The sequence below is a fragment of the Arachis hypogaea genome, chromosome 13 (assembly GCF_003086295.3).
Source record: "Arachis hypogaea cultivar Tifrunner chromosome 13, arahy.Tifrunner.gnm2.J5K5, whole genome shotgun sequence".
NCBI lineage: Eukaryota > Viridiplantae > Streptophyta > Magnoliopsida > Fabales > Fabaceae > Arachis > Arachis hypogaea.
Window position 1 is genome coordinate 54,975,477 of NC_092048.1, and position 20,012 is coordinate 54,995,488.

At 39.8% G+C, this 20,012-nt stretch overlaps 1 protein-coding gene and 1 non-coding gene across 11 annotated transcripts; one reads left to right on the forward strand and one right to left on the reverse strand.

The window, feature by feature from the left end:
* The first annotated feature begins 2,244 nt into the window (after positions 1-2,244).
* Positions 2,245-2,348, forward strand: LOC112739769 (small nucleolar RNA R71). The gene has a single exon (XR_003170707.1). It is a non-coding gene; the product is annotated as a small nucleolar RNA R71 (small nucleolar RNA).
* Positions 2,349-14,377: 12,029 nt separating this feature from the next.
* On the reverse strand, positions 14,378-18,120 carry LOC112738383 (ABC transporter C family member 4). Of its 10 annotated transcripts, none has more exons than XM_025788822.3 (7): positions 17,994-18,120; positions 17,619-17,694; positions 17,149-17,238; positions 16,258-16,407; positions 15,452-15,757; positions 15,294-15,357; positions 14,378-15,193 (listed from the first exon to the last, which is right to left on the reverse strand). In XM_025788822.3, the coding sequence occupies exons 3-7, from the start codon at positions 17,179-17,181 to the stop codon at positions 15,063-15,065; spliced, it is 684 nt and encodes a 227-aa protein (XP_025644607.1). In that variant the 5' UTR covers positions 17,182-17,238; positions 17,619-17,694; positions 17,994-18,120; the 3' UTR covers positions 14,378-15,062. The 10 variants fall into 10 exon arrangements, 9 of the variants coding, with proteins under 9 accessions (XP_025644607.1, XP_025644604.1, XP_025644603.1 ...); XM_025788819.2 differs by lacking the exon at positions 17,994-18,120 and adding an exon at positions 17,778-17,795; XM_025788818.3 differs by lacking the exons at positions 17,619-17,694; positions 17,994-18,120 and adding an exon at positions 17,456-17,581.
* Between the last annotated feature and the right edge of the window lie 1,892 nt (positions 18,121-20,012).

The window sequence follows — 20,012 nt, forward strand, 5'->3', positions numbered from 1 at the left end:
CTTGTGGGTATGAGTTCATTCTTCTCATTTGGCACCACCGTTATGCCACCTTTCTTGGGAACTACATGGATGGGACTAACCCATGGGCTATCAGAAATGGGGTAGATTACCCCTGCCTGCCATAACTTCCTCACTTCCTTTTGTACCACTTCTTTCATGACGGGATTCAATCTTCTTTGAGCTTGAATGGAGGGTCTAGCATCTTCTTCTAACAAGATTTTATGCATGCATATGGATGAACTTATCCCCTTCAAATCAGCTAGGGTCCATCCAATGGCATCTTGATGAGTTTGCAGCACCTTGATCAATTCTTCTTCTTGTTCTTGGCTCAAGGCCGAGCTAATGATAACAGGGTGACTCTCATCACTACCCAAGTATGCATACTTGAGATTAGGGGGCAATGCTTTGAGCTCAGGTTTTGGTGCTTCCTTTTCTTCTTTCACTTTCTCTGGCCTGCTTAGCATAGTTGTGTCATCATCCTTGATATCACTAACTTCAATATCCTTGGTGAACTCCTCCTCTGCCACTTCCTTTATTGTTTCCTCAAAAGTTTCTTGTACTGCAATGTCCACTACATCAACCCTCATGCATTCCCTTAGTGATTCTGATGGATAGCTCATTGCCTTGAATACATTAAACACCAATTTCTCATCATGGAGTCTAAGAGTGAGTTCACCCTTTTGTACATCTATGATGGCTCCAGCAGTAGCTAGGAAGGGTCTTCCCAGAATTATTGAAGCTTTGGCTTCTTCCTCCATATCTAACACCACAAAATCAGCAGGAAATATAAATTCTCCCACCTTCACCAACAAATCCTCAACTATCCCATGAGGGAATTTAAAAGTTCGATCTGCCAATTGGAGGGCCATTCTTGTTGGTTTGGCCTCTTCAATCTTCATTCTTTTCATCATTGTTAGCGACATCAAATTGATGCTGGCCCCTAAATCACACAAGGCCTTCTCCACCATGACTTCTCCTATAATACAGGGGATTTGGAAACTGCCTGGGTCCTTCAATTTCTGAGGCAATTTGTGCTGAATGATGGCACTGCATTCTTCAGTTAACAACACAGTTTCCTCATTTCTCCAGCTTCTCTTCTTGGTCATCAATTCTTTTAAGAATTTTGCATAGAGTGGCATTTGCTCTATTGCTTCAGCAAAGGGAATGTTGATTTGAAGCTTCTTGAAAATCTCCAAGAACCTGGAGAATTGGCCATCCTTTTCACTTTTCATCAAACGTTGAGGATAAGGTGCTTTAGGTGTGTAAGGCTTCAAGACCTCTTTTTCTTTTTCTTTTGTTGCAAACGGTGTAACAGATTGTCCTTGTTCTTTGTCTTTCACATTTTCCTTTACTTCATCCTCTGTGGTTTCCCTTGAAATCTCCTTTAGATTCTTTCCACTTCTGAGGGTTATGGCCTTACATTCCTCCCTTGCAATAGCCTTAACAGTATGAGAACTGCTTGTCCCAGGGGCTTGCTTAGTCAAATACAAAATTTGATTTTCTAGCTTCTGGATGGCAGCTCCTTGGTTTTGCAAGTTAGAATTTACTTCTTCCTTAAAAGCCTTCAATTCAATTATGTCTTGGCTCATGGTTGCAAGCATTCCTTCCATCCGGTTTAATTGATCTTGAAATTGTTGGTTCGGATTAGGTTGGGTATGTTGATTATTTTGGCCATGATATGATGATTGGGGGTAAGTGTTTTGTGTGGCTTGGTATGATCTTTGGTTGGAGTTTTGGTATGTGGAATTGTTTTGTTGGTTGTGGTTGTAAGGTTTGTGGTTTTGTGGTTGGGTTTGTTGGTTTCCCCACCCAAAGTTTGGGTGGTTTCTCCAGCCTGGGTTGTAAGTGTTGGAGTGTGGATCATATGATTGCCTTTGTTGGTTTCCCACATAGTTAACCTCATCCCAATCACCTCCTTCAATGCCTACTTCCTCTTGATCTTGTGTGTGTATTGCAGCCACTTGCTTTGTTTCTAATTGCCTGGTAAGCTCTGCTAGTTGCTTGGCAAACACCTTGTTTTGGGCTAGAATTGTATCAACATGGTTCAGCTCCATGACTCCCTTAGTGTTGTGCCTTTCTGATGCATAGTAGTACTCATTCTCAGCCACTGTCTCGATCACTTCAATGGCTTCTTCCACGGTCTTTTTCTTGTTCAATGAACCTCCTGATGAATGGTCTACAGCCTTCCTTGATTCATAAGAGAGCCCATCATAGAAGATGTGCAATTGCACCCAATCATGGAACATGTTTGGTGGGCATTTCCTTGTCAAGTCCTTGAATCTCTCCCATGCCTCGTAGAGAGTTTCACCATCTTGTTGTCTAAAAGTCTGGACCTCAGATCGAAGCCTATTGACCTTTTGTGGAGGGTAGAAACGTGCCAGAAACTTGCCTTCCACCTCATCCCATGTGGTTAGACTCCCCCTTGGGAATGATTCCAGCCACTTAGCTGCCTTGTCCCTAAGTGAAAATGGGAACAAGAGCAGTTTATAGGCATCTTCCTGGACTCCATTGGACTTCACAGTGTCACAAATTCTCAGGAATTTTGTGAGATGTTGGTTTGGGTCTTCATTAGCACTTCCTCCAAAGGAACAATGATTTTCCACCAATGATATTAGCTGTGGCTTGAGCTCAAAATTGTTGGCCTGAATGGGTGGTTTCTGGATGCTACTACCACAATTCCCAGAGGTTGGGTTTATGTATGAACTAAGAACCCTCCTCTCAGGAATGGCATTGTTTCCATCAGCTCTCTCATGGTTGTGAACTTCTCTATCCATGTTGAGATCTAGAGCTTCCTCAAAATTGTCCTCAGATTCTCCTTCAGATTCCTCTTCTCCCACTACTCTCTTCCCTCTTGCTTCCCTTCTAAGTCTATGAAGGGTCCTTTCCGGTTCGGTATATGGAGGAGTTGATGTCTCTCCTCTCCTACCTGTCATACAGAAACACAGCTCAAACACAAACAGGTAAAATACTCTTGGTTAATGGAAGAGTATGGTCAGCTCAATTGAGGAATTAATTCAAACAGTTAGTGAGTCAGTGAGTTAGTTGCATGAATTTAAAGGCATAAAGAAGGAAAGCATGTAACCAAGTGCAGAAATTAAAATTCAACAAGTATTTAGAACAGAATTAACAAAGCAAGAGAAAATTGCTCAATCTAGTTAGCTTCCAATTTGAGAATTGTCAATCGAAAACCAATCCCCGGCAACGGCGCCATAACACTCATGGTTCAACAGTGATTCATAATGAAAAAAATGAACTGGTTCCTACAAGGACAGTTACAGGGTGGCGCATGTGTATTGACTACAGAAAGCTCAATACAGCCACCAGAAAGGATCATTTTCCTTTACCATTCATAGACCAGATGCTAGAAAGACTAGCAGGTCATGATTATTACTGCTTTTTGGACGGCTACTCAGGCTATAACCAGATTGCAATAGATCCTCAGGATCAAGAGAAAACAGCATTCACATGTCCATCTAGAGTGTTTGCTTATAGGAGGATGCCATTTGGGCTGTGTAATGCGCCTGCAACCTTCCAGAGATGCATGCTCTCTATTTTCTCTGATATGCTCTCTGATTTGGGCTGTGTAATATGCCTGCAACCTTCATGGATGACTTCTCAGTATATGGAGACTCATTCAGCTCCTGTCTTGATCACCTGAAACTTGTTTTGAAGAGATGCCAAGAGACCAACCTTGTTTTAAATTGGGAAAAATGTCACTTCATGGTGACTGAAGGGATTGTCCTTGGGCATAAAATCTCAAACAAGGGAATAGAGGTGGATCAAGCAAAAATAGAGGTAATTGAAAAATTACCACCACCTGCCAATGTTAAGGCAATCAGAAGCTTTCTGGGGCATGCAGGATTCTATAGGAGGTTTATAATTTCAAAAATCGCAAAACATCTAAGCAATCTGCTAGCTGCTGACACGCCATTTGTGTTTGACACAGAGTGCCTGCAGGCGTTTGAAACGCTGAAAGCTAAGCTGGTCACAGCACCAGTTATTTCTGCACCAGACTGGACATTACCATTTGAGCTAATGTGTGATGCCAGTGATCACGCCATTGGTGCAGTGTTGGGACAGAGGCATGACAAGCTTCTGCACGTCATTTATTACACTAGTCGCGTTCTAAATGATGCCCAGAAAAATTACACAACCACAGAAAAAGAATTACTTGCAGTGGTTTACGTCATTGACAAGTTCAGATCATACTTAGTAGGATCAAAAGTGATTGTGTATACTGATCATGCTGCTCTTAAATATCTACTCACAAAGCAGGATTCAAAACCCAGGCTCATCAGATGGGTGTTGCTTCTGCAAGAGTTTGATATAGAAATAAGAGACAGAAAAGGGACAGAGAACCAAGTGGCTGATCATCTGTCCTGGATAGAGCCAGTAGAAGGGACGCCCCTCCCCTCTCTTGTGATCTCTGAGACTTTTCCGGATGAGCATTTATTTGCCATTCAGGAAACACCATGGTTTGCCGATATTGCAAACTATAAAGCTGCAAGGTTCATACCCAAGGAGTACAACAGGATACAAAAGAGGAAATTAATTACTGATGCAAAGTACTACTTGTGGGATGAACCTTATCTCTTTAAGAGATGTGCAGAGGAAATAATTCGTAGGTGTGTGCCTAGAGAAGAAGCACAGAGGATCCTGTGGCATTGCCATGGATCTCAATATGGAGGTCATTTCGGAGGTGAGCGAACAGCCACCAAGGTCCTCCAATGTGGCTTCTATTGGCCCACACTCTATAAAGATTCCCGAGAGTTTGTACGTAACTGTGACAGTTGCCAAAGAGCTGGTAATCTGCCTCATGGTTATGCCATGCCTCTACAAGGAATCTTGGAAATTGAGTTGTTTGACGTATAGGGAATTGATTTCATGGGACCTTTCCCACCATCATACTCAAACACTTATATTCTGGTGGCAGTTGACTATGTATCAAAATGGGTTGAGGCCATTGCCACACCCACCAATGATACTAAAACAGTGCTGAAGTTCCTCTAGAAATATATCTTTAGCAGGTTTGGTGTCCCTAGAGTACTAATCAGTGATGGGGGCACTCACTTCTGCAATAAACAGCTTTACTCTGCCATGGTTCGGTATGGAATTCGCCATAAGGTGGCTACTCCATATCATCCACAAACTAATGGGCAAGCTGAAGTCTCTAACAGAGAATTAAAGAGAATCCTAGAACGGACAGTAAGTACCCGTAGAAAGGATTGGGCAAGGAGCTTGGATGATGCTCTGTGGGCTTACAGAACAGCATTTAAGGCCCTTATAGGGACCTCTCCATACCAACTTGTGTATGGTAAGGCATGTCACCTGTCCGTGGAACTGGAACATAAAGCCTACTGGGCAACCAGATTCCTAAACTTTGATGCCAAATTAGCTGGAGAAAAAAGATTGCTCCAGCTAAATGAGCTAGAGGAATTCAAATTCAAGGCTTTCAAAAATGCCAAGCTTTATAAAGAGAAATAAAAAAAGTGGCATGACAGAAAGCTGTCATCTAGAATCTTTGAGCCAGGACAGAAGGTTCTGCTGTTCAACTCTAAACTCAGGCTATTCCCGGGAAATTGAAATCCCGGTGGAGGGGACCATACGTGATTACAAGTGTATCACCATATGGTTATGTGGAGCTTCAAGATATTGATTCTGATAAGAGGTTCATTGTCAATGGACAGAGAATCAAACACTATCTTGAAGGCAACATTGAGCAAGAGTGCTCAAGGCTGAAGCTAGACTAAAAGCTCAGCAAGGTCCAGCTAAAGACAATAAAGAAGCGCTTGCTGGGAGGCAACCCAGCCATGGGGCATCAATCCTCTAAGAATTTTGCCCTATTTCTATTTTTATTTTTATTTGTTTATATAGAGTTCATTGATGACAAGGTAAAGAATCAATTGCATAAGTTCACAGGGTTACAGAAGGAATTCGCACACAAAACAGAGAAAAAGAGCTCACTGGCAAGAAAACGCCAGTAAGAGCCTATTTTGGGCGTTCAGCGCCCAAAAGGGGCAGCCAGTGGGCGCTGAACGCCAGTAAGGGTAGCAATCTGGCGTTCAACACCAGAAAAGGGCAACAACTGGGCGTTAAACGCCCAGGAGATCAGCATTTGGGCATTGAACGCCCAAAACAGGCAGTGTTTGGGCGTTCAAACGCCAGGATGGCAGGCAGGAGGCAAACTCATTTTTCTTCATATTTTTTCATTCTAATCTTGATTTTCATACTTCAATTCATGATTTCTTGCATAAACATGTTAAGAACCCTGATTTCTAAAATTCCTAATTTCTAAAAATTCTACTTTAAAAATATCAAATGTATCTTAATCCATAAGCACCAAGCCTCTTTGCAAATTCAATCCAACTCTTTTCAAATCCTATTTTCAAAACAAATCTAATTTTTTCCAACTAATGTCTTTTTCAAATCTCCACATTATCTTTTTCAAAATCTAGATTTATCTTTTTCAAAAATCTTTCATATCTTTTCAATTTTAAACTATATCCTCTCTTATCATATCTTCTATCTTATCTTTTCCAAATCAATCTTTTTATCATATCTTTATCTCTTTTTTCGAAAACCCATCCTCCCTCCCTTTAAATTTGAGTTCGGCCTCCCTCCCCTCCCATCAACAATTGCACCTAGCTCTCCTTCTTTCCCTCTCCTTTATTTTCTTTTGCTTGAGGACAAGCAAACCTCTAAGTTTGGTGTGTTTATCCGCGATCACTAAGATCATGGCTCCTAAAGGAAAACAACCCACTCCAAGAGGCAAGAAAGAGAGCGTTCCAAAACCACTTTGGAATCAAGGGAAGTTCTTATCTAAAGAACATTCAGACCATTATAACAAAATAATGAGTCTGAGATCAGTGATCCCGGAAGTTAGATTCGATCTGAAAGAAGATGAATATCCGGAGATCCAGGAGCAAATTCGAATCAGGAACTGGGAAGTCCTAGCTAATCCTGAAATGAAAGTGGGAAGGAATATGATCCAGGAGTTCTATGCTAATATGTGGCAGACTGACAAGCAAAAACTATCTGGAACTGCTTTCTATGAATATCGGACCATGGTCAGAGGAAAGATTATCCACACCACCCCTGACAAGATCAGAGAGATCTTAAAGCTACCTCAGCTGAAAGATGATCCAGACTCCTTCAACAGGAGAATGATGAGAACAGACAAGGGCCTGGATAAGATTCTAGAGGACATATGTATCCCTGGAGCCAGGTGGACCACCAACACAAAGGGTGTCCCAAATCAACTCAAGAGAGAAGATCTCAAACCAGTCGCCAGAGGATGGCTGGACTTCATTGGGCATTCTCTGTTGCCTACTAGCAACCGTTCTGAAGTCACAGTTAAAAGAGCAGTGATGATCCATTGCATCATGATGGGAAAAGAAGTGGAAGTTCATCAGCTGATCTTAGCTGAACTCTACAAAATTGCTAACAAAAATTCTAAAGAAGCCAGGTTAGCCTATCCAAACGTGGTTTCTCTGCTCTGCAAGGACACTGGGGTAAGGATGGGAATAACTGAGTATATCTCAGTTGAGAAACCAATCACCAAAGCATCAATGGAAAAACAACAAGCACAGGATGATCCCACCAAGAAGAAAACACAGGAATTTCTCCCAGAAATCCCTCAATCTGAATACTGGGAGTATCTTGAGACGTCTGTTACCAAGATACGGGAAGCTATGGAACAAATAATAAAAGAACAGAAGGAGCACAGTCAAATTCTCACCTATATGTTTAAAGAACAAGAGGAGCAAGGGCGTGACTTGAGGGACTTGAAGCGCCAGAAGTTATCTCTTGAAGGACCAAGCACCCCAAAGATCCGAGGAACACCCGTTTCCCAGAACTAAGGTTGTTAAATTCCAATTTCTGCTTTAACTATGTGATAGTGTCGTTATAGAAGTTCACCTTAGGAGTCATATAGTAGTAATTAGTATCTATTTTGATTTTATCTCCAATTAAGCCATAGTTTATTTTTCTCATCATCAGCAAACATGAATAAAATAGTAGATCTTTTGAATAAGAGGCAATAAAATTTTGAGTTTTAATAAGAGAAATTCTAATTAGTTACATGTGGTGGCAATACTTTCTATCTTCTGAATGAATGCTTGAACAGTGCATATGTCTTTTGAATTTGTTGTTTAAGACTGTTAAATATGTTGGCTCTTGAAAGAATGGTGAACATGAGACATGTTATTGATAATCTGAAAAATCATAAAAATGATTCTTCAAGCAAGAAAAAGCAGCAAAAAAAAAAGAGAGAGAGAAAAGCAGAAAAAGCCAATAGCCCTTAAAATCAAAAGGCAAGGGTAATAAAAAGGATCCCAAGGCTTTGAGCATCAGTGGATAGGAGGGCCTAAGGGAATAAAATCCTGGCCTAAGCGGCTAAATCAAGCTGTCCCTAACCATGTGCTTGTGGCGTGAAGGTGTCAAGTGAAAACTTGAGACTGAGCGGTTAAAGTCAAGGTCCAAAGCAGAAAGAAGAGTGTGCTTAAGAAATCTGGACACCTCTAATTGGGGACTTTAGCAAAGCTGAGTCACAATCCAAAGGGTTCACCCAATTATGTGTCTGTGGCATTTATGTATCCGGTGGTAATACTGGAAAACAAATTGCTTAGGGCCACAGCCAAGACTCATGAAATAGCTGTGTTCAAGAATCATCATACTAAAATAGGAGAATCAATAACACTATCTGAATTCTAAGTTCTTATAGATGCCAATCACTCTGAGCTTCAATGGATAAAGTGAGATGCCAAAACTGTTCGGAAGCGAAAAGCTACTAGTCCCGCTCATCTAATTAGAATCTGAGCTTCACTCAAAAACTCTGAGATATTATTGCTTCTCAACCTATTAGTCTTCTATTTTATTTGTCTAATTGCTTGAGGACAAGCAACAGTTTAAGTTTGGTGTTGTGATGAGCGGATATTTTATACGCTTTTTGGGGTTAATTTCATATAGTTTTTAGTATGTTTTAGTTAGTTTTTAGTTTATTTTCATTAGTTTTTAGGAAAAATTCATATTTCTGGACTTTACTATGAGTTTTGTGTTTTTCTGTAATTTCAGGTATTTTTCTGGCTGAAATTGAGGGAGCTGAGCAAAAATCTGATTCAGGCTAAAAAAGGACTGCTGATGTTGTTGGATTCTGACCTCCCTGCACTCAAAGTAAATTTTCTGGAGGTACATAACTCGAAATGACGTGCTTCCAATTGCGTTGGAAAGTAGACATCCAGGGCTTTCCAGCAATATATAATAGTCCATACTTTGCTCAAGGATAGATGACGTAAACTGGTGTTCAACGCCAGTTCTCTGCCCAATTCTGGCGTCCAGCGCCAGTAAAGGATCAAAAGTTGGAGTTCAACGCCAGAAATGGATCCAAACCTGGCGTTGAACGTCCAAAATGGCCTTATGCACGTGAATTGCTTAAGTCTCAGCCCCAGCACACACCAAGTGGGCCCCAGAAGTGGATCTCTATACCATCTGCTATAGTTTACTCATTTTCTGTAAACCTAGGCTACTAGTTTAGTATTTAAACAACTTTTAGAGACTTATTTTATATCTCATGACATTTTAGATCAAAACTTTGTACTCTTTGACGGCATGAGTCTCTAAACTCCATTGTTGGGGGTGAGGAGCTCTGCTGTGTCTCGATGAATTAATGCAAGTATTTCTGTTTTCTATTCAAACATGCGTGTTCCTATCTAAGATATCCATTCGCGCCTAACTATGGAGAAGGTGATGATCAGTGACACTCATCACCTTCCTCAATCCATGAACGTGTGTCTGACAATCACCTCCGTTCTACATCAGATTGAATGAATATCTCTTAGATTCCTTAATCAGAATCTCCGTGGTATAAGCTAGATTGATGGCGGCATTCATGAGAATCCGGAAAGTTTAAACCTTGTCTGTGGTATTCCGAGTAGGATTCAGGGATTGAATGACTGTGACGAGCGTCAAACTCGCGAATGCTGGGCGTAGTGACAGACGCAAAAGGAGGGTGACTCCTATTCCAGCACGATCGGGAACCTCAGATGATTAGTCGTGCTGTGACAGAGCATCTGGACCATTTTCACAAGAGGAGGGGATGTAATCATTGACAACGGTGATGTCCCAACACACAGCTTGCCATAGAAGGACGTGTGTGCGTGAATCAGAGGACAGAGGAAAGCAGGGATTCAGAAGACAAAGCATCTCCAAAACTCCAACATATTCTCCATTACTGCATAACAAGTAACCTTTAACCCATGCTCTCTTGTTTATTCGCAATTCAGCTGATAAATACAATTGACTTCCTGACTAAGAATTGTAAGATAACCATAGATTGCTTCAAACCAACAATCTCCGTGGGATTCGACCCTTACTCACGTAAGGTATTACTTGGACGACCCAGTGCACTTTCTGGTTAGTGGTACGAGTTGTGAAAAGTGTGATTCATAATTCGTGCACCAATGATACCATGCACATTAGAGGGTAATTGCACCAAGACAGCTCTATGTGATCTTAGGGCAAGTATCAATCTAATACCTGCATCCACTATCAGAAAGCTTGGTTTAACTAAAGAAGTCAAACCAACCCGGATATGTCTCCAACTTGCTGATGGCTCCATTAAATACTCATCAGGCGTGATTGAAGACATGATTGTCAGGGATGGGCCATTCGCCTTCCCCACTGATTTTGTAGTGCTGGAAATGGAGGAACACAAGAGTGCTACTCTCATTCTAGGAAGACCTTTCCTAGCAACTGGACGAATTCTCATTGATGTCCAAAATGGGAAAGTAACCCTGAGAGTCAATGAGGATGAGTTTAAATTGAATGCTGTCAAAGCCATGCAGCATCCAGACACACCAAAAGACTGCATGAAAGTTGATCTTATTGACTCTTTGGTAGAGGAGATCAACATGGCTGAGAGTCTCAAATCAGAGTTGGAAGACATCTTTAAAGATGTTCAGCCTGATCTGGAGGATTCAGAGGAATTGAAAGAGCCTCTGAAAATTCCTCAGGAAGAGGAAAAAACTACTAAACACGAGCTCAAACCATTACCACCATCCCTGAAATATGCATTTCTGGGAGAAGGTGACACTTTTCCAGTGATCATAAGCTCTGCTTTGAATTCACAGGAAGAGGAAGCACTACTTCAGGTGCTAAGGACACACAAGACAACTCTTGGGCGGTCCATAAGTGACCTTAAGGGCATAAGCCCAGCTAGATGCATGCACAAGATCCTATTGGAGGATGATGCTAAGCTATGGTTCAACCACAAAGGCGGTTAAATCCAGCCATGAAAGAAGTAGTGCAGAAAGAGGTCACCAAGTTACTGGAGGCTGGGATTATTTATCCTATTTCTGATAGCCCCTGGGTGAGCCCTGTTCAAGTTGTCCCCAAAAAGGGAGGTATGACAGTGGTTCATAATGAAAAAAATGAACTAGTTCCTACAAGAACAGTTACAGGGTGGCGCATGTGTATTGACTACAGAAGGCTCAATACAGCCACCAGAAATGATCATTTTCCTTTACCATTCATAGACCAGATGCTAGAGAGACTAGCAGGTCATGATTTTTACTGCTTTTTGGATGGCTATTGAGGTTACAACCAAATTACAGTAGATCTCCAGGATCAAGAGAAAACTGCATTTACATGTCCATCTGGAGTATTTGCCTACAGAAGGATGCCATTTGGGCTGTGTAATGCACCTGCAACCTACAGAAGGATGCCATTTGATCCGTGACACTCATCACCATTCTCAATCTATGAACGCGTGCCTGACAACCACCTCCATTCTACCTTCAATTGAATGAGTATCTATTGGATTCCTTAATCAGAATCTTCGTGGTATAAGCTAGAATCCATTGGCAGCATTCTTGAGAATCCGAAAAGTCTAAACCTTGTCTGTGGTATTTTGAGTAGGATTCAGGGATTGAATGACTATGACAAGCTTCAAACTCACAAGGTTTGGGCGTAGTGATAGATGCAAAAGGATCAATGCATCCTATTCCAGCATGAGTGAGAACCGACAGATGATTAGCCGTGCGGTGACAACGCACCTGGACAATTTTCACTGAGAGGACGGATGGTAGCCATTGACAACGGTGATCCACCAACACACAGCTTGCCATAGGAGGAACCTTGCGTGCGTGAAGAAGAAGACAAGGGGAAAGCAGAGATTCAGAAGACAAAGCATCTCCAAAACTCCAACATATTCTCCATTACTGCATAACAAGTATTCAATTCATGCTCTTTTATTTTTCGCAATCCAAACTGATAATCATAATTGATATCCTGACTAAGAATTACAAGATAACCATAGATTGCTTTAAGCCAACAATCTATGTGGGATCGACCTTTACTCACGTAAGGTATTACTTGGACGACCCAGTGCACTTGCTGGTTAGTTGTGCGGAGTTGTGAAAAGTGTGAATCACAATTTCGTGCACCATTCAGAAATTTCATGAAGCTTTTTATGGTTACCCATGAAAGCTTGTATTTCTTCCAAAGGGACTCCATGTTCCTTTTCATCAGAATTCTCGGACGGCTCGACAACATCAGACTTCCTCTTTTTTACAATTACCTTTGTCTGACCTCGAGGAGGTTGAGTAACTTCTCCATTCGCAGCTCCTTTTTCAGCATTAGAGGACGACACTTCTTTCTCCAAATTCTTATTCTTAAAACGTGACCTTAGAGACGCAGCTGAAACACCGGGATATTTGCCACCTGCCAAAAACAGATCATGTTAGATATCCTTGGCAGATTAATAAACACATCAGAAAAAACCCTAACACTCACCCAAATACTCTAAAACAGCATCTTTATCCTCCTCCCGCTTCAGCAACTCATACATCGAAATTAGATTTCTGTGATCAATATTTTCCACCAAAAACTCAATCAAACATACATTCCTCGGCGATATCACCTCCGGCCCGAGTATATTTTGGGGTTCCGAGCACCAAAACAGTGGAAATTTCTCAGCCAGATTTTCATCAATGAAAAAAGGGAAATCTTTTTCCAACCCTCTAACTTTGAAATACATCTCCTTAAAATCTTTAAAAGAAGATTTATAGAGCCTGAAAATCCCAAAATCCGGGGTGCTATTAAAGTTTATCCAACCCCCCTTCCACACCCCATTGGCTTGGAATAAGGAAAAGAACAGATCAACGGATGGCACCTCTTCAAGAAATTCCATCAGAATTTCAAAGGATCGAAGGAATGCCCACCCATTTGGATGAAGCTGTGATGGAGCACAGTTTAACTGCTTCAGAATCTGACACTCAAACTCTGTAAAAGGCAACCTCACCTACAACTCTTCAAGGACACAACTGTGCATGTAGAAAAACTCAAACCCCCTTCCCCAGTGGTAGACCTATCATCAACACTGCATGGCAACAACTCAACTTGAACTCCAGAGCTAACCCTCACTACCTTAGTTACATCAACCTCTTTCACTGCTGCTTCATCAGAGAACAACGAAACCCGAGACTTCACATCCTCCCCTACCCAATCATAGGACCAATCTATCTTATCCTTTTTCTCCTTTTCAAACCCCATCAGCCCACAAAAACAGAATACAAACAAAGAAAGAAAAGCGAAGAGAGAGAAGAATGAAGAAACAGATCAGAAACAAAGAGACAAAGCCATACCTCTCTTACTCATTCTTCACAAGGAAGCAGAAAATCAAACGCCAAAAATAGCCAAGTTAAACTCCAAACATCAAAGTTAATAAAGCCACAAACGTTCCAAGTGATAAAATCCACTCTCAAAGTCACGTCAAATGGCGAAACCAACATTGGAAACCAGCAACACTTTAATGCAACCATTACTCTTTCTCTCTCCTCAGAAACAAATGGACACGACTTCCCACGTAAAGAAAAAACAAACCACTTTTAATGAAGTATGTTGATCTGGGGGCTCACCCAATAACCCATGGAGCCGAGTTATAACTCATCACAAAGCTCAACCTGCTTCATTAAAAAATTCTCCTCAGGCTAAGCTTGGGGCTGTGATATGGTCGTCGTTATTTGTGATATGGTCGTCATTATTGCACGTTATAACTCGGCTTCATAACCGTTATCAACATATGATATAACTCGTCATTATCCGATTACTACTCGGAATTTATGAGCCATAGCTCGGTGACATCAATACTCCTATCATAACCGACATCCCAAACGGTAAAATAAGGTCGGTTACAATATCAATTATTTGACGATTATTACCGAGAATATAACAGACGAGGAATTCATCATATAAAGGGAAGTAGAACATTTCTTGAAAACCAAGTTTTTGAACAAGAATATACACTGACTTAAGCTTCAGAATGCCTTTGTAGGTACACTCCACCTCCTTTTCATTGCTCGCGCTTTCACACAACAACACAAATAAAGAAGCTCGGATTCAAAGAGTCGGACGTTCAGCCTCCCAGTACATAGCTCGGCTGATTCCAAGCAGTTGAAGCCGATCTATTTCCCAGGCAAGATCAAATATCATTTACATCATATATGAACATCATTTACATCATTCCACTCTCATACAACTTCATTCATCAAATTAATCTAATTACTTTATAAAACTAACTTACTCACATGAAATGGAACAATAAAGTTATAAGTATTATGAAATTATGTGTCAGTTGTTGAAGTAGAAGTAATGCGCTATCATGCTCTGCAACATTCACAATCCAAGAGGAATTACCCTTCTTTAAAGAATGGGAATTGGAATGGTAGTTCACATTGTGAATATGGTAATTGTATTTTTAACTGAAAGGTATAGGCTTAGTGTTGCAAAAGAACATGGGTTGGTCCAAAATGGAGGACAAGTTCTACTAAGCATATTCATATTGCTACCTCAATTTGTGTTTATGGGAACTGCTGATGCATTTTTAGAGGTTGCAAAGATTGAGTTTTTTTATGACCAAGCACCAGAGAGCATGAAGAGTTTAGGCACTTCTTATTCCATGACATCCTTAGGAATTAGGAATTTCCTTAGCACTTTTGTTCTCTCAACAGTTTCACACATCACCAAGGAATATAGCAGTGAACACTAAGGAACCATCTTGATTATTATTATGCACTTCTTGCAGTGCTCAACTTGAATACTTCGTCCATAAACAAGATCCGGCTTTGCTTAAGCATAACCCGCCCCGAACAAAGCAACTGCCTCTGCCCCACACTCCAATTCTCTCCATTATCTACCACTGATAGGTCAAGAACAAGAGCATTATTTCCATTAGTACAAATGTAAAATGATGAATTTCAAGTAGTTCAAGCAAAACGGTTTTCACAAAAAAAATGTACCTAAAGAGTCAAGCTTTTCAGGCTTAGCAGACACTGCCTCTTTTAGTTGACACCTTTCCAAACTCTACAACAATATAGAAACTTAGTTTAACATGAATTTTAGGCCACATAAGGATAGAACCAAACCAGAAATAAAGGTGTGTCCGTGTGTGTTTTACCTTCCATATATCTTCATTTGTGTATTGTCCAGTTAGATCAATATTGCTTCTGACAGTTCCTTCGAAAAGGACAGGCTCCTGAGGAATGATACCAAAGCAAGATCTAAGATCATGAAGCCCCAACACTGATATGTCAGTGCCATCAATAATTATTTTGCCTCCTGAAGGTTCCACCAGCCTAAAGAAAACTTGAATCAGAGTTGATTTTCCACTTCCAGTTCGGCCTGCAACACCAATCTTTTCTCCTCCATAAATGCTTAAGGTAATGCCCTTGAGAACTAGAGGAGTGTTCGGACGATACCGGACCTGTTTTCCAAAAGTTCAGTCATCACAACAAAGTACAATCAATGTTGATCAATGCATAGGGAAGTCTAAACCCTCTCCAACATACATATTATGCACTGTCATGCTCTGCAACATTCATAATCTCAATTACTATCAACATAATCTCATAATTAGCATATAATTAGAGACATGAATCCTATAATCCTTCTATTTTGTTTAAGAATTAGGCAAGTAGAACTAAATTATATGCAAGGATGTAGATCTTTAATCAGCAATCAGCATTTATCTCATCTAAGTGACATTTATAAAAAATTATATCCCTCCCCAAATGAAAAAATGACAACTTTCTACTGTACTCCCTCTCATTTTCATTAAAACAAACACGTAGTCTTAAAACTAAGAGACACAATTTTATTTTCAAAAGACAAAAAAGAATCACTTGCTAGGAACAAGGTTATCAAGTGATTCAACTGAAATAGGAGCCGCTGTGTTTGCACTAAGAATTTCTTTTGTCGCTTAACTTGCTTCTTCAATTTTGCCATAGCCTTGGGAAATTTCCTCACATCTATTCCACCACCAACTTGTTTATTGAACTCATCTGCAAAATGCTCCACTAACCGTAGTTTCATATTCTGGCCACCCAGCTCTGCGTTCCAACGTACATCCTTAACCTACACAAATTACAAAGTGAGTGAGGAAGTTAAGAGGATTAAATTTTATATTTGAATTTCTCTTCTTTGATTGGTTCAGCCATGAAAATAGTATGTAATGATGTGCAGTTAAAAGCAATTAACCCCAAAATGGACGATGGAAGCTCTGGTATAGATTGAAGCCTCTCGCAATTACTCAAGTTGAGGTATTTCAGCCGTGACAGATGCTTAATGCTTTCGGGCAAGCTTCTCACACTGCTGTGACACATTGATAAGTCCTTCAATGATGAAAGAATGCTTATATTCTCTGGAAGCAGAGAAAGATTGGAACAGTAATTCAGTTTTAACCGTTCAAGCGGAGCTGATAACACCAATTTGTCTGTGCTGTGGTTAAGCTGTGTCAGCGAGAACTCTCTGAGACCAATGCAGCTATAGAACGAGAATGTCTTAAGAGATTGATAATGAATGTTGTGCTGGAAACTTCTTAGTTCATTACAATCATTTAGAAAGAGATAACTCAGCCTTTGAGAAGATAAAACAGATAGGGGAACTTGCTGCAGACGCTTGCAGTTGGAAACATTTACTTCTTCAAGATTTGGGGCCTTGGAGAAACCTAGGAGCTCGACTAGGTGCGATAAATAATTAAGATCTACTAAATTCAGATTTACAAGATTCTGAAGAAGAATTAAAATAAATGCATGAGCCCAATCTTTTTAAAACGATATACATGTGTTTAAGCAAAAAAGAAGTTGCACTGCATACCTGGACACCTTCGCAAAGCTTCTGCCTCCTCATGTGTTCTCTTCCAGTCAAGATTCCCAAACCCCAGTCACATAGCCCTTCACATCAAACCTTCGAACCAAACAAAAAAAACCAAGAAAGGTCAACTCTTTTATATAAACCATTAGAAAACCTGAACCAAAGGCAACATAAACATTAGCTGAAACAAGAATGGCCTTCACAACAAATAGCTATTAGGTAATTTTTCAAATGAAAGGGGAACTAAAAAATATAAAAAAAAATACTGAAATCGAAGCAAAGCTAAAAACTATGATGTGTAGAGACAAACATATCACTGATGGCAAAAGTTAGAGAAGAAAGCATTTGTTTGGCAGCAGGAGGTGGAGGCTGAGGAAATGGTAGAAGCTCGAAATTTATCACAAGGAAATTAATATGAGTTCGAGTAGAAATAAGAACAAATAGTGCGCACGAAAGAGAGCTTAAACCCTAACCTTGAGTAGAGGCGTTACAGATCCATCGTTAAGAGTGAAGATATGCATAATGTCAACAAGATCTTGAGCTGTAACACTGGATAACAAGAAAATGATTATCAAACAATGAAAGTTGTAAATAATTATCAAACAAATAGCTCAAATTGAATTACAAATTACTTGAACAATGCAGAACAGAATAGATTCAATGTTCGTCCAAGCAAATGATTCAAACAAAAAGCTTCGATTGCAGAAAAAATTCATCAAAATCAAAGTAAACCCGCAAATTCAAACGAAGCACAAAAGTAGAGTATGATAAACCTGAAACTGGTATAGAAAAATTGAGCCATAAGGTTTATCACGAAGAACAGAATCACAAAATTAAGATATATATACCTGAAATTTGAGATGGTTACGAGAAGAACTGAGAGTGTGAGTTGAGATTAGATGGAAGAGGCACCAGAGGGAGAAGATGCGATGAGAGCGGCGGCAGAGAGCTCTGCGACGATGGGAGTAGACGCGATGAGAGCAACGATGAAACTAGTGGTATACTAGAATAAGGTTAGGTTCCCATTATTTAGCAACAATGAATTTTAATCCCATTTTAGAAGTAGTCTCTTTGCTTTTATCCTTTAACAAACCTTTAGTGAAAGGGTATATTAAATTTTCTTGAGATCCTACATAGGTAAAGGTAATTACACCATCCTCTATTAATTGTCTCGCAAACTCATGTCTCAAGCGTATATGTCCAGACTTTCCATTATAATTTTTATTATATGCTCAAAATATAGTTGATTCATTATCGCAGAAGATTAAAATAGTTGTCATTTACTATGGCCACAACTTTATATCATTGGTGTGAGAAATTAGAACTCACACAACTTTACCAGCAAGTGCATCGGGTCATCCAAGTAATAACTCAGGTGAGTGAGGATCGATCCCACAAGGATTATTGGATTGAGCAAGCAATAGTTATCTTGCTGGGCTTAGTCAGGTAAACAGTGAAAGATGGTTGTTGGTGTAAAATGCATAAGTAGTAAAAAGCAAGTAAATAAAGCAATTGTAAAAAGCAAGTAAATAAAGCAATTAAACAGAGTTGGAGTAAAACATTTATGAGAAAACAGTTAAGGTCTCGGAGATGTTTACTTTTCTGGATTAAAACATCTCACCAACTATTTTAACAATAGGTGATTCATTCTATGGTAAACCATAAGTGATTAAAACTTAATCTCTTAGCAATTTAATCTCCTCTAATCCTACTAAAATGCCACAGACAAGGTTAGTTAATTCAGATCAGAGGGTAAAGTTCAGAAAACTAGTTTGGCGCCACAAAAACCTCAATTACCCAAAGCTAACAGGATTTTATGTCACATATCCGGTTAGTTCACACAATTAGCAGTTTAAAAGGACTGTTTTCAAGATGTAGCTCAAGCGAGATAGCTCTCTCAAGAATCACAAGAGCTCATGTAGAATAAGGGTCATACTCTCGTTCCACCCAGATTCATAAGATTAAGAACGAAAACAACACCTTAGAATTGAATCAAACATTAATTAAAATAGAAGATAATATTTCTAATCCATAGAAATAAACAGAGCTCCTAACATTAACCAGGAGGTTTAGTTGCTCATAACTTTACAAAAAAAAAATAGGTTTCTGAAAAAATGTGGAAACAGAAAGATTCCAAAACCTAGGTGGTCTCCTCCTTAAATACTAACTTAATAATAAATGCTAAACCTAAAAGATACTTTTTTTGGTCAAGTGGATTGGACAACCCCCAATCTTAGGTATCACAACACACCCACACTACACACTCACCCACACAACCCTTAAGGGTTCATATTCAACACTTGGTGCACTCACCAAGGTTTGAACCCGGGTGCAGCATATTAAGAGGCATATAATTTAACCAATTGAGCTAGGCCTCAACTGCTAAGATATTATTTAAAAGATATTATTTAAAAAAATTACAATGATAAAATAAGATAATCCTAAGAAGTTCTAAATCCACTTTGGAGGCCCAATAGATGTGAAATGGACAGCAAGCTGGAGTTTAATGCCAAGATTGGGCATTGAACGCCCAAAGAGGAGTGTGAGCTTCTAACTCTAGCCCCCTTGCTGGCGTTGAATGCCAGGTTGGGCGTTCAGTGCCCAAGGGAGAGCTGATAGCTTTTTCATTTTTTGCTCCAAGCTTCTCCAAACTACTCCGAATTTCACCTAAAATCATAAAAACACAAGAAATTCAAAGGTGAATTTTGCACTAAAATATACTAAAACTTAATAAAATCTAAATAAAAATATAAAAACAACTAGAAAAAAGGTATAAGATGCTCACGCATCACAACACCAAACTTGAACTCTTGCTTATCCTCAAGCAACCAAAAATAAAATAGGACTAAGGAAGAGAAAAATACACA

Bases quoted from the DNA above. Each gene is read 5' to 3' on its own strand.
- LOC112738383 (XM_025788822.3), bottom strand. From the start codon at position 17,181: ATGAGGAGGCAGAAGCTTTGCGAAGGTGTCCAG. The intron at 16,408-17,148 runs GTATGCAGTGCA...TAATTTGTGTAG, and splicing joins AGCTTTGCGAAGGTGTCCAG to GTTAAGGATGTACGTTGGAA. The intron at 15,358-15,451 runs GTAAAACACACA...ATATTGTTGTAG, and splicing joins CAAATGAAGATATATGGAAG to AGTTTGGAAAGGTGTCAACT.